The sequence below is a fragment of the Sebastes umbrosus genome, chromosome 22 (genome assembly GCF_015220745.1).
Source record: "Sebastes umbrosus isolate fSebUmb1 chromosome 22, fSebUmb1.pri, whole genome shotgun sequence".
Taxonomy (NCBI): domain Eukaryota; kingdom Metazoa; phylum Chordata; class Actinopteri; order Perciformes; family Sebastidae; genus Sebastes; species Sebastes umbrosus.
Genome location: NC_051290.1, coordinates 21,016,418 through 21,030,495, shown reverse-complemented (window position 1 = coordinate 21,030,495; position 14,078 = coordinate 21,016,418). Strand labels below are relative to the sequence as shown.

At 40.6% G+C, this 14,078-nt stretch overlaps 3 protein-coding genes across 10 annotated transcripts; 2 read left to right on the top strand and 1 right to left on the bottom strand.

Moving 5' to 3' along the window:
• Positions 1-41: 41 nt before the first annotated feature.
• Positions 42-3,510, top strand: LOC119481462 (uncharacterized oxidoreductase YtbE-like). 8 transcript variants are annotated; one of them, XR_005205191.1, is made up of 8 exons: positions 42-128; positions 492-535; positions 1,418-1,706; positions 1,901-2,046; positions 2,300-2,439; positions 2,567-2,725; positions 2,844-3,078; positions 3,147-3,510. XR_005205191.1 is itself a non-coding variant. In XM_037758377.1 (8 exons), exons 4-8 carry the CDS (start codon positions 1,468-1,470, stop codon positions 3,021-3,023), a joined length of 864 nt encoding a protein of 287 aa, XP_037614305.1. In that variant the 5' UTR covers positions 66-128; positions 492-535; positions 837-862; positions 1,418-1,467; the 3' UTR covers positions 3,024-3,510. The 8 variants fall into 8 exon arrangements, 7 of the variants coding, with proteins under 7 accessions (XP_037614306.1, XP_037614305.1, XP_037614307.1 ...); XM_037758377.1 differs by adding an exon at positions 837-862 and having other exon boundaries at positions 66-128; positions 2,844-3,510; XM_037758378.1 differs by lacking the exon at positions 492-535 and having other exon boundaries at positions 53-150; positions 2,844-3,510.
• Positions 3,511-4,187: 677 nt separating this feature from the next.
• LOC119481461 (uncharacterized oxidoreductase YtbE-like) lies at positions 4,188-7,852 on the top strand. Its single transcript, XM_037758374.1, has 6 exons — positions 4,188-4,344; positions 5,959-6,237; positions 6,371-6,516; positions 6,802-6,941; positions 7,044-7,202; positions 7,313-7,852. The coding sequence occupies exons 2-6, from the start codon at positions 5,987-5,989 to the stop codon at positions 7,490-7,492; spliced, it is 876 nt and encodes a 291-aa protein (XP_037614302.1). The 5' UTR covers positions 4,188-4,344; positions 5,959-5,986; the 3' UTR covers positions 7,493-7,852.
• Positions 7,853-7,953: 101 nt separating this feature from the next.
• Positions 7,954-13,296, bottom strand: badb (BCL2 associated agonist of cell death b). Its single transcript, XM_037758386.1, has 4 exons — positions 13,128-13,296; positions 12,305-12,457; positions 11,143-11,363; positions 7,954-10,586 (listed from the first exon to the last, which is right to left on the bottom strand). The coding sequence occupies exons 1-4, from the start codon at positions 13,132-13,134 to the stop codon at positions 10,449-10,451; spliced, it is 519 nt and encodes a 172-aa protein (XP_037614314.1). The 5' UTR covers positions 13,135-13,296; the 3' UTR covers positions 7,954-10,448.
• Between the last annotated feature and the right edge of the window lie 782 nt (positions 13,297-14,078).

Here is a 14,078-nt window from a genome sequence, read left to right as displayed (position 1 = left end):
AGCGGCGTCAGAGCAGGTGTCACTATGGTGACGGCGAAAACCGCCCAAATGGTCAAATGACTGTCAGCTGACAACTTGAAGCAGGAAGGAGAAGTTGTAAACAATCCTCTCTCCAACGTGAATACTGGGTGAGTACTGTGTAAATACTGGGTGAATACTTGGCGAATACTGGGTGAGTACTGTGTGAATACTGTGTAAATACTGGGTGAATACTTGGCGAATATTGGGTGATTACTGGGTGATTACTGGGTGAATACTGTGTAAATACTGTGTGAATACTGTGTAAATACTGGGTGATTACTGGGTGAGTACTGTGTGAATACTGTGTAAATACTGTGTGAATACTGTGTAAATACTGGGTGATTACTGGGTGAGTACTGTGTGAATGCTGTGTAAATACTGGGTGAATACTGTGTGAATACTGTGTAAATACTGGGTGATTACTGGGTGAGTACTGTGTGAATACTGTGTAAATACTGTGTGAATACTGTGTGAATACTGTGTGAATACTGTGTAAATACTGGGTGAATACTTGGCGAATACTGGGTGATTACTGGGTGAGTACTGGGTGAATACTTGGCGAATACTGGGCGAATACTTGGCGAATACTGGGCGAATACTTGGCGAATACTGGGCGAATATTGGGCGAATACTGGGTGATTACTGGGTGAGTACTGGGTGAGTACTGGGTGAATACTTGGCGAATACTGGGTGATTACTGGGTGAGTACTGGGCGAGTACTGGGTGAGTACTGGGTGAGTACTTGGTGAGTACTGGGGGAGTACTGGGTGAATACTGGGTGAATACAGGTCATTTTTATGCACCTCTCCCTCAAGAGAATTCAGCTGAAAAGGTCAAAAAGGTGAGAAATATGAATTATCTTTAACGGTGGCATAATTTGTAATGTAACAACTGTGACATCACAATATTTGTAGCCTACTCGCTGTCACTCACACTGCCACATTGTACTCCTCCTAGCTGCATTGTGACGTCCCATATCTTAACATTGCATCCTGGTAACACTGTACATAGAGCTTTTTTTCTACATACTTTATTCAGAAAGTTCAATACAGTAGTTACACAAACATGTTAAGATTTTTCATCACAAAAAAATCTGCAAAAATATTTTTTACAATATAAAAATAGTATACAATAAAATAAATTATGCAACAAATAAAATGTAAGGAAAGGAAAAGATGAATAAAAACAAAAAAGAAAACATAATCGGTGTTTGTTAAACAACTGGAATAAATTTGAAATGTCAATCTAGGTACTCAATTGCTACATTACAACACTATGACCTTCTTCTGCACTGAACCTGGTGGAAAAGGGCAATGGCAAACCTGAAGAAGTCAGTGTAACCTGTCCCATTTATTCCTCACTCAACTCTCTCTCCCTCTTTAACATTCCTGGGTAGACCAACTAGTCCAAACAGGGTACACAAAAGAAGAGGTGCTTTCAGATCAGATGTCCTCTACACCTCCCGTCCTCCTAAATACGGGGGCTCAGATGCCCCTCATGGGTTTGGGGACCTACAAGTTGGTTGGTCCTGAAAATGTCTACCGGGCTGTTGACGCAGCGCTCGCTGCTGGTTATCAGGCCTTTGACAGTGCAGCCGTCTACCGGAATGAAGCTGACCTGGGGCGAGCCCTGAAGGAGCTTCTGCCCAAACACGGCTTAACCAGAGAGGATGTCTTCATAACCAGGTGATGTATGTGGGTCATATCCACATGTCTGAATGCACTTATTGTAAGTCGCTTTGGATAAATGCATGACTACACTGGCTTTGGTATCATACCCAGATCATATGATTTTCTTCTCAGAGACAATATGGAGACACTGAAGCTCAAAGGCAAAGTGTATAATGCTCAACGACCTCTCTCTCTCTTTCTCCCTGCAGTAAGCTGGGCCCCAAGGATCAGGGTGAGAGAGCCATGGAAGGAGCCCTGCTCAGCCTGTCTCAGCTGGACTTGGGTTACATCGACCTCTACCTGATCCACTGGCCTGGCACACAGGGACTGTTAGTGACTGACCAACGCAACCCAGGTAGAGAGTTCAGATTAAGTCAATGTTTTCCTTCATGTACCAAAATATCACTGCTAACATAACTGTGTATACCTGTATGTACATTTATGTGAAAAATAGTAACTCTTTGCTTTGGCCTGGCGTATCAAATGTTTTATAAATAAATGCTGCACTAATTGACACGATTCAAGCTGTCATCTCACTTTCCTCCTCCGTAATGTAGTTGTTCTTGAGTAACACTGATGATGAGGTCCTAATTAATATTTGATTCCAGGCAACCGAGCTCAGAGTTGGGCCACACTGGAGGAGCTGCATGCTCAGGGGAAGCTGAAGGCCATAGGAGTGTCCAACTACACACCAGCACACATGAGAGAACTGATGCAGAGCTGCAAAATCATTCCTGCTCTGCTACAGGTAGAATGCATGTCAGCAAAAGGAAGATGGATAATATATATATAATATACATAATGGTACACAAATGCAAAATATAAAGTTTTTGAAAGACCCAATGCAGTGTTTTTTGTTGTTGTTGTTTCTTCAGGTAGAGTTTCACCCAAAGCTGTGCCAGACAGAGCTGAGGAGAGTGTGTGAGGAGTATGGAGTGTGTTTCCAAGCGTACTCCTCTTTAGGGAGAGGAGAGCTGGTCACTGACCCTGTAGTCCTGGAGGTGGCAAAGAACTGTGAACGCACACCTGCACAGGTAAACACACACACACAAACACCTTGATTTATAGAATCGAATAATTATATTAAATTATAGAATCATTTCTTTTAGTACAAAAACATGGAAAAAATATATGTCTTTTGTTCTGCTTCAGGTCCTTTTGCGCTGGGCTGTGCAGCAGGGCGTCCCAGTGCTCCCCAAGTCGTCAAATCCAGAGAGAGTAAAGGACAATGCGAGGCTTTTTGACTTCACAATGAGCAACACAGACATGGACAGACTGTCAGCTTTGGACTGTGGGCACAATTATTGCTGGGATCCATCAGAAGTGGCTTGATAGACCACTAGTAGATCACACATTATCTTCCATGATGCCTCTTTAATGCTGCTGTTCTTTACCTCTGAATGGCAGTGATGCAGCGGTGGGAAACCACCACCAGAAGAAGTGGACACAGACAGCTCAGTTACATAACAAATGCACTAGGCAGATGTATTAATTTTGATTCAATGTATTTAGATATTTGAGAGTTCAAGTAACATTTTGGACAACATTGGCCAGTAAGTTGTCCTGTTTATTGTGACCCATATACTGTACCATGAAACACTGAGAGCCTTTTCAGGTAGTACCTATATGTGTGTTGCCTACTGACCATAAACTTATTTAATGTGCCAACATTTTAAGACTAGTTCCATATTATTTGTTGCCTCATACTGTTCTTTAAACTCTTACAAAGTAGTATTATGGCCTTTGTGTTCTAGCTTTCTCATTTGAATTGTCTGTGAATTACCACAAATTTGCAATTAAAAAATGATGTCATTTTTTTTCAAGTGTCCTTTATACTGGAGAATTTTATAGAATTACACAAGAAACTCACTTTAAAATTAAAATGATTTATTCAGGCAGCATAAACCAGAAGTTTCACAGCTGTAGAGAAAATACATCTTTTATGATTTTTGTTTTTAGATAAAACTACTAGCTTTGAAGAATCAAGTTTCAGGGAACCAACAACATCAGAAAATAAAGTGATTAACTGATTAATTGGTGGACTGTAGGTTCAGAGGGCAACCAAAATACAGAATAGTCTACATATCATCACTGGAAATGTTGAACTGGTGTAGCTAGCTAGTAACTTTCAGTCGGCTATAATGCTAACGGCCTCATATCGGTAAAGGCAGTTAGCATTTACATATTTTTTTTGCTCAAAGTTTTTTTATTGGTATTCTGTACAAAATCCAATAAATCTGAGAAATAATTGTATAAACAAATTATACACCCCCCGCCCCCTATCCCTTTAACAAAATTACTGCACCATTAGATAAGCAGAGTTAATTTCATAAACAATTACATTTATAAATGAAATAAATCCAATAGCAACATAAATGAAACACACAAAACAAAACAAAAAAAAATGCATTTACATATTTAATTAAAAAACGGTCAGAAATGTTTCTCTCTCTCTCAGGGCTCTACCATCTCTGGTCATTTGATTGGCTAGATCTTCATCCAATCAGCGGCGCCCAAACTATCACATGACCATCAGTTTACCACGTGTAGCAGGTGGAAGTAGTTGTAAACATTCTGTGCTCTGGGTTAAAGTTCGAAGTGACATTTCCTTTCATTGACACTTCAAAAGAATTCAGCTGAAAGGGCCCAAAAGGTGAGATGAAAACACGAATTATCTTTAATATAGTAGCATGTAATGACGTCACCACCCAGGTCACTACGTCGTATTTCGAGAAATGTGACGTTTCTACGTCTAAACGAATACTGCGTCATGTCACAGTCTAATGTTTCAACACTGCGTCACTGTGGCAATGTTTGGTCTCATTATTGTGTCCTTTAAATTCTCTTAACCAGCATAACAGAGCTACATAGCTTTGCAGTGTTCCAATGTTCTAACACTGCTTCATTGTAGGTTAATGTTAACACTATTTCTACTTAATTGTGAGTTGTGACGCTACAACTTTCCAACACTGCCACATGTTGTTTAATGCTTTCTTTAATGAACTCCTGCTCATTAACAGAGGTACAGATACATACACAGTTTAACAAAAGACAAAACAAAAATAGTTACATATACATTTCACAATGACAGAGCTTGTGTTTATGTTACATACATCATATTATAATCATTTAATAATTCATATGTCTTAATGGCTTTTTTTGTCTTTAATATTGGATGTGATGGTGCTATTCTGTTTAAATTCATTAATAAAGTGCAGGAAAGTTGGCTGACCATTTTGTCTTATGAATATGACATTTTCCATAAATAATTGTATTATATACAGCATGTTATTTCCAGTCTTATCTTGACTAAAATATATCACTACATCAAACATATTTCAACATTCATCTTAAGTTTCTTTTGTAGAAAGTTGGCTCCATCCGTCCAGAACATTCTTACAGTGTATAAATACAGTGAAAGAATCGATGGGAAATACTCTCTTTTTCAAGTCCACAGAAATCACACTTGTAATCAGTATCCAGCTTGAATCTTTCCATCACAAGTTTTACCAGGTCAATGTAATATCTTGAAAGACACTTCCTTCAGTTTGTTATTGATACAGTATTTATCACACATTTTCCAAGCTTTCTCCCACTGTATATCCTCAAATAAGGAAGACCAAAAACATCTAGATGAAGGGACAGAAACATAACTGACTATGTTCCTAATATGTTTGTTAGAACACTTCTCTTTCAGTATATTAGTACTTCCAATATAAATATTTTTCACACAATCTTCTGGATTGAAAGGTTGATCAACAGTACCAGGGTTTTGTAGAATACACCACTGCCACAGTAAGTTAGCTGTGACCGTGACGTTCCAAAGTTAACGATACATCATTGACACAATGTTTATACATCATTGTGACATACAGTATAATACTGCCCTAGTGTACATACAGATACATATTGACGTTGCAACGTCCCACCATGCACTGCAAACTGTAATAATGTTAACTTAAAGCTACAATGTGAAGCGTGCATCATACAATGTTTGTACTCACTGTCACACACACCCTGCCATATTATACACCATTGTGACGTCTTAATACCTTAACACTGCATCACTGTAACACTTACAGTTACTGACATTTCAAAGGTCTAATATTGCATCATTGGTACTCATTTACAACACTATGACCTTCCTCTGTAATGAAACTGGTAGTAACCTGTAGAAATCAGTATACCAGTCCTGATACAACCAATTTATACTCAAGAAAATCTCCCATTTATTCCTCACTCAAATCTCTCTCTCCCTCTTTAACAGTGTTAGGTAGACCAAACAGTCCAAGCAGATGTCTTCCCCCTCTTCCACTACCCACTCTGTCCTCCTAAATACGGGGGTTCAGATGCCCCTCATGGGTTTGGGGACTTACGAGTTGGTGGTTCCTGAAGATGTCTACCCGGCTGTGGATGCAGCGTTGGCTGCCGGTTATCGGGCCTTTGACAGTGCAGCCGTCTACGAGAATGAAGCTGCGCTGGGTCGAGCCGTGAAGGAGCTCCTGCCCAAACACGGCTTAACCAGAGAGGATGTTTTCATAACCAGGTGATGTGTATATAAGCTCTAAATAAGTGACCTTTGATGTATTATAGTACATAAGGCAGAATCTTTTGTTCCAGCAATTTTCTGAAAATGTGCATGTCCTCTGGAATATATTTCTCTCTCTTTCTCCCTGCAGTAAGCTGGGCTACATGGATCAGGGTGAGAGAGCCATGGAAGGAGCCCTGCTCAGCCTGTCTCAGCTGGATTTGGGTTACATCGACCTCTACCTGATCCACTGGCCTGGGACACAGGGTCTGGAGGTGGCTGACCAACGCAACTCAAGTAAAGAGTTCAGATTAAGTCAATGTTTTCCTTCATGTACCAAAATATCACTGGAAAAATAACTTTGTATGTATGGCCTGCATGTACATTTATGTAAAAAACAAACAAACATGTTAAAGCGTTTGAAGTAACTCTTTGCTTTGGCCAGATGTATCAAATCTTTTCTAAAAAAAGCTCCACTAATTAAGAGATGAGATTCAAGCTGTCGTCTCACTTTCCTCCTCCACAATGTAGTTGTTCTTGAGTAACACTGATGATGAGGTCCTAATTAATATTTGATTCCAGGCGACCGAGCTCAGAGTTGGGCCACACTGGAGGAGCTGCATGCTCAGGGGAAGCTGAAGGCCATAGGAGTGTCCAACTACACACCAGCACACATGAGAGAACTGATGCAGAGCTGCAAAATCACTCCTGCTCTGAATCAGGTAGAATGCATGTCAGCAAAAGGAAGATGGTGCACAAATGTGTTTTATTCTCTCAGTTTTTGAAAGAGCCAATGCAGATATCGTATTTTTTTGTTTCTTCAGGTAGAGTTTCACCCAAAGCTGTGCCAGACAGAGCTGAGGAAAGTGTGTGAGGAGCATGGAGTGTGTTTCCAAGCATACTCCTCCTTAGGGAAAGGAGAGCTGGTCACTGACCCTGTGGTCATGGAGGTGGCAAAGAACTGTGAACGCACACCTGCACAGGTAAACACACACACATACACAAACATATATTTGGGTCACCCTGATCAATAAAAACTTTTTATTTTAGCACAAACACTTGGAAAACAATTAGGTTTTTTGTTCCCCTTCAGGTCCTTTTGCGCTGGGCTGTGCAGCAGGGCGTCCCTGTGCTCCCAAAATCTTCCAATCCAGACAGAATAAAGGACAATGCGAGGCTTTTTGACTTCACACTGAGCGACACAGACATGGACAGACTGTCAGCTTTGGACTGTGGGCGCAAGTACTGCCTGGATGCATCATCAATAGTTTGATAAATCAAAAGTAGAATAATAATAATAAGACAATAAGGGAAATAGACATAAAGTGAACATAAAAACAGGGAAAATAAGATGGAAAATTAAACTCTGACTGGCAGTGATGGGGTGGTGGGAAACCACCACCAGAAGAGTTTAGACACAGACTATGTACTGAGGTATATAAGAGATCAAGTAACATTTTGGACAGCATTGGCCTATAAGTTGTCCTGTTTATTGTGACCTTTATGCCATGAAATACTGAGAGCCTTTTCATGCAGATGTGTTGCCTACTAACCAAAAAATGTTTGCTGTTAACAAATCTGTCAATGTGCCATCATTTTAAGACTAATTCTATATTAAAACTGATATAATGGCTTTTGTATTTGAGTATGTGTCCTTTTTATACTGTACAATTTATACTGTCCTTTTTATACTGTACAATTTTGAAGAATTACACAAGAAACTCACTTCAAAACCACTCTTAAAATTATTTATTCAGGACAGCATATACCAGAAGTTTCACAGCTGTAGAGAAAATTTACAAAAGTCATTAAAAAACAAAAAGGAATCCAACATAAAAAAGAAGGAAATATTAGAATTACTCCACACACATCTCCAGATTCAAGTATTACCAAGGATGGTTGCAAAACTCCAGGTGTCCAGGCATGTTTTCCCCCTTCTGGGGTGCGTTCACTGTCACAGATGTTTAAAAGTCAAAACCACATCATGGCTTTTACAGCATTATAATATGTGCCTCACAGTTGTGACAGCGAATGCACCGCCACATTATTGTGCTGTTTTTTTTTCTTGAGCGCAACGAGCTGTAAAGTTTAAGGCGGTAACTGGGTAAACAGACAAGGCTGGTAATGCGGTGTCGCATCGCAGGTTACAGCATGTTCAAGGCAGTTCATGACAATATTATACTCTTCTAAATTCATATCTGGTCCCAAGCTCTCAACGCCATCACCACTTGTGTCGAAGAACAGGTCTATTAGGACTAGTGACTTGTTAAAATGTAAACCACTATTGAGTTTGATACCAGATATTTTTTCAATTTAAAGGGTCACCAAAATGCTTCAGTGAATTCGTCTTACACAGTCAGGGTTGAACGTTACCAAACATATCAGATGAATCTTAAAAAAGGGTGGTGTCATTCAGATTGTCTAGAATCATCCGATTACAAAATGGTCCTTAACCAAGTTTAGGAAAAGCTATAAAAAAGTTGGAGAAAAGTTTTAAAGACGATACAAATGCAGCCCCTTTATTAGCCTGCACACCACCCCGAGCACTTCACAACTCAACCCTACAAGTCGAGAGGAAGAGAGTAAGACACAAGTAGAACGAACCTATTACCATTTTCAATAATCACATCACAGATAGCCTAATCGTATTCACCAAGCTGTGTAGAAGGGCTGATCTTAGTTTATAATCATTAATATGAACGATAATAACTCCCGTATATGCCGTATTGTGTGTAGTATGTGCCATTAAAAGCCTGAATATAATACATAAAAAGCAAATCTAGCATTAGATCAGCACTCCTAGACCTTGAAAGATCATTTTTATTCACATCCCAATGCAGATTTAAAGTAATTTGTTTTATAAACCCAACAGGACTGGCAACTGATTTTTCATAAACAAACTTCACAAATAGTTTGGAGAAGCCAAGTTTAAATCCCTTCCAGCTGTGTTTAAGTGTGACTTTCTAAATCCATCTTCTTTCATCACTGAATAAATGGGCCTAGTGTGTTGGCTCCTTGTACAGCAGTTAATTCATCCCCACCCACATCTTTAAATAAGCACATTAACATTTATCACAACAGCCATGGATTGTACACTGCCTATTGCTATTGCTTATTAAATAGCATGTTAACCTCCTCATAAAATAAAATTCTCAACCACGTTTCTTATAACCCCCCCTCAACCCCTGCAATTTGATAAAATATTAACAAAATATTTACACACAAAAGTTCCAAAGTATTTTTTTTTTGCTCATCCAAGGCTTTTAAAAAGATAGATTCATATTGGATTGTGCTTTTTATACGTAGGTTTAATGTCCTCAGATATAATCTAACCCTGAAGTTTTACAAAAGATAGTATTTCTGCATCGTCAGAGATTGTCCTTGTACGAGATTGTTCTTCTTTCTTTATCTTTTTGATAAATTTGAGATATAAAGCAGTTAATGATAGTCAAGTACAGTTGTTTTAAATGGTACTGGCTTGCAGGTAGTAGAACAGGATGAAGGCCCGAGTTGAATACTTTAAAAAATCCTTCCCATTTTATACTCTTTCCTCTGTTGCCTGCAGATTATTTTTGGCACACAATTACAGTGGTCTCCATTAGTTAAGCACACCATTTGGAGCAAAAACAAGCGTGAGTAACACATCGACGTTGGTGATTTCCCTCGAGAAGACGAGGAAGGAAATTCTAACAGCATTCAAGGTGGTCTCAGAAAAGTTGGGTGTTGTGATGTCAGTGCGTTTATCTCTCCATCCACAGTATTTTGCATAGTGTTGATGGGAGAGACAACTGAAGTAGTAAGCGTCTTTTAACTTAGTGCTCACCACCCACTTCTAAGCTTTCTTTGTGTTTTCATCATCTCTCCTCTCTTGGCCCATCATTTGATCCATTCTATGGGGTCTGACTGACTTTTACCATTTCACAGTGGGCTGCTCAGCAATTTCGTTAACATCACAACCAACACAAATACAAAAAGATTGTTAAAATGTAGTTACCAATGACGTATAAAAAGGACCCGACTAGGATGGGACATCCACTCAGCCACGTCTTTGTATTTGGATTTTTCTCTTTTTGTTCAAATCAATCTTTCCTCCGTCCCTTCTCAGAGCAGGTCTTTTTGTTCTCGTAACAATTGTTCTCTTGGCTTCCCCACTGCTTTCTTCTCATTTCCATCTCCATCCCCCATTGATTCCTCCATTCCTCGTGCCACTCTTTGTTTCCTCTCTGTTCTTATTCAGTGCGATGAGTGTGGTTTTCATGGTGGTTGTTCTCTCCCTCCGTCTCCTGGTGACTGAAGAGGTAGCTCCACCAGCTTCTAGAGTGGTGCATCTGTTTGGCCGACCCAGCGCTCCTCACCTTCTTCATTTCCTGCGCAAAATAGAGGCACAGCGTTAAAGAGGACCTATTATGGTTATTTTCAGGTGCATACTTGTATTTTGGGTTTCTACTAGAACATGTTTACATGCTTTAATGTTTAAAAAACACTTGGAACCCCCGAAAAAACCCAGTCTGCTCTTATCGGTCAGCTGGCCCACTCTGTTGTGATTGGTCAATTGAATTTGGACTCCTGCGCCGCTCTAACTAGTTTTGTTTAATGGCGTGCCAAACTAGCCGCTAGGCAGGTATTATGCAAATGTGTTACTTGGTGACATCACCACGTTACAGAAGAAAAGACAGCACTTCAATCAAGGCGTTTTAGGCAGTTCAGGAACAGGGTTTCTGTGGGGGAGAGTAACACTCTTGGCGTGGACTTTGTAACTTTGCAGACCTTTTACACGCACAAAAAACTATATAACACACTAAAGGAAAGGGAAAAAGCACAAAAGCACAATAGGTCCTCTTTAAATTAAAAATAAACTAATCGGTTATACTAGGAAAACCCCTTTTTAAACTCTCCTTCCATCCTCTGACTCCTCACTCTCACCCCTTTGTCCAGCAGGCTGTCAAACTCGTCGCTCATCCTTCGGAGCTTCCGGCCGTACTTCTTGGCTGCCCACAGAGCAGGAGGAGCCGACTTGGACCGACCCCGGAACGGAGCTCCGTCAGTGGGCGTGCCGGCCTCGTCTTCCCAACCCGCCTGGAGCTCCTCGTCTCTGGAGACGGTGGAAGCGTGGGACTCTGAGTTCAGCCTGAGTCGACCGGTTGCTAAGGGAGACAAAGGTGAGAGGGGTTTGTGATGCCTCACAGGAGCAAGATTAGATCAACATCAGACACAGGGAAAGGGAGCAATAAGGACATAAAATAGGTATATAAATCAGTAGTTATCACTGGAACAATGCATTAAAAAACGTAAAACTAGGGGGATAAAATAGAAATAATAGTTAGTTATTCTAAATGCAAAATAGGTTAGCTTGCATTCCAACTAACAATGCAATCTCATTTTAATGTCCCAAAGTACGTCACCGTAAAACCTACGAGAAATAGCTGATGCAGAATGAGGCCTAAGATGGCAGGACAACATAGGGGGGATAAACGGACAGTAACGTTGGAGAAAGCGATGAATGAGTGGTTTGATGCACTGACATCAAATGTTTTTTTCTCTTTTGTGCATGAATAGAATCTGCCCTGCAGCAGCTTTAGCAGAAAACGTAATAGGATATTGCTTTCTTTTTCTACAAAAAAACATTAATAACAAGCAAACAAGCAGCCGTGGGTTTAGGTTTTAACTATACATACATATACATCACTGCGCTGGTGAATTTGACCATATTGTCTTTGTATGCTGACACACACTGCACTTGAAGTTGGAACAATTGGGGATCTTGAATAACAGAGTAATGTTGTTGACAACTGGAGCAGAAATACAACAAACTCTGTTCTGTTCTGTCTGACAGAGATTTCTGTGTGTGCCCATCTCTTGTGAAAAAGGGTGCGGACAGATGGGACAAGTTTAGATTAACGTGAACGCTCCCCAGTAACAGGCAGCAATAAAGCAAGATAAACTTTGAGTCCCATCTGGAGCAGGTTGCGGTAAAGGATGCTCAAACATACATTGGCAGGTTAAGATACTTCTGCGGCGCTGTTGCCAAGTTTTCTGTTGTGTTTTTCATTCCCCCCCTTTCCCACAATTCTTTGAGCTTTCCTACCTGCCAGTCTGAGCTCAGGTAGGGTGAGGGAGTGGCGTTGAGGAAGCTGCGGCTCTTGCACAGCTAATGATTGGTTATCATCTCCTTCCTCTACCTCCTCCGATGCCTCTGACTCGCTGTCGGAAATAGTGAAGTGTGCAGACATCGTGACATCTGGAGAAGTAAGATTCAAGAAAGATTAGAAACAGGGACGCAGTAAAAACACCAAATTGCTGTATATTGCAGATAAGGAATTGCCCATAAGTAAATGCACAAATTATTGATAATTAGTTTGGGCTAATTGTAGTGTTGCCCTGCACTTGACCTGCTTGAGAGAACATGTTATCCATACTAATGACCAAAACAACATGTGTTCCTATCTCCATTATAAAGATTATAAAGAGCAAGGTACAAAAAAAGTATATATGGCAAATTGTGCTGCCATTTTAGTGTCAAACAACACATGAGCTAATTATTCAAGCATCATAAAATGGCATCATCCATTGTATCACTGCTGCTGCCCCCAACACACCCAGCTGGCTCTCTGTCTGTCTGCTCTGCCTGATGTTAGCCAGTCCAAAGGTATTCACAGAGTAACAATCCACCAGATAACAGACTTGTTTTGACCACACGGACCTGTATCTGATACCAGTAACGACTCGTTATTACACTGTTATTAAAACCAGCCAGTACACCTTCCTCTGCGGTCAACACACGGACTCTCTGGTGTTGTTGTTGTTGACTGAAGAGGACAAAAGAAACTTCCTAGAGGGCGGAAGCGGCTGAGGCGGCTCAATTAGCTAACAGAAGTGTGTATAATAACAGTATTAAAAGGTTTCCTTACCCGACATCTTTACAGAGTGAGCCTGAGTGTGTACTTAGTTGGCCTCATGCGGCCACAGCTGTTGTTGTTGTTCTCGGCGTCTTGTCTTTTTACTGTATAACACTGTTTAGCTGCTCGATCGCCCAATAGCCGCGCGTAACTGCACCGCCGCTGCGCGCTGACGTCACTGTTGCGAGCTAGGACTGGGCTGGGGCTTTGTTTGTCTCACCGGCTTACCGTAGCGGTCCGTGTAGAGGCGCAGCAGGATTTAATATAAGATGAGATATTCCTTTATTAGTGGGGAAATGTGCAGTGTACAGCAGCAAAGGGGATAGTGCAAAAAACAAGATGCATCAGCTAACACAGTAAAAAAGAGCTAAACAAAGTGTAACAAAATATGAACCATTTAAATAGAAGGAAGTATACAAATAGGAGCAGTATATACAGTATTGACAATAAACAGACTATTAACAAAATTGCACAAGTGGAAAATGATATTGCACAGTGAGAATGAATGAATTAATGAAATTCCACCTGAAAATATCAGGTTCTTGTCAGTTTTTGGTGTGTAAGTGTAAGTGGTCTACTGGGAGCAGTGCTGGTTGTGGTCTACTGGGAGCAGTGCTGGTTGTGGAGTCTGACAGCTGCAGGAAGGAAGGACCTGCAATAGCAGTCCTTCACACACTTTGGGTGGAGCAGCCTCGTGCTGAGATGGTGTCCTGCATGGGGTGGGAGTCATTCTCCATCATGGATGACAGCTTAGCCACCACCTCCACTGTGTCGAGGGGGCATCCCAGGACAGAGCTGGCCTTCTTGATTACTCTGTCTAATATGGACACTAGAGTCAGGCCATGTGTATTTCTAATTCATCTATTTCCATTTCTATCAGTGTTGGGATTCTGGTCATATACTTAAGTAAAAGTAGTAATACCACAGTTTTATAATGGGCTACTCCATTACAAGTTATTACTA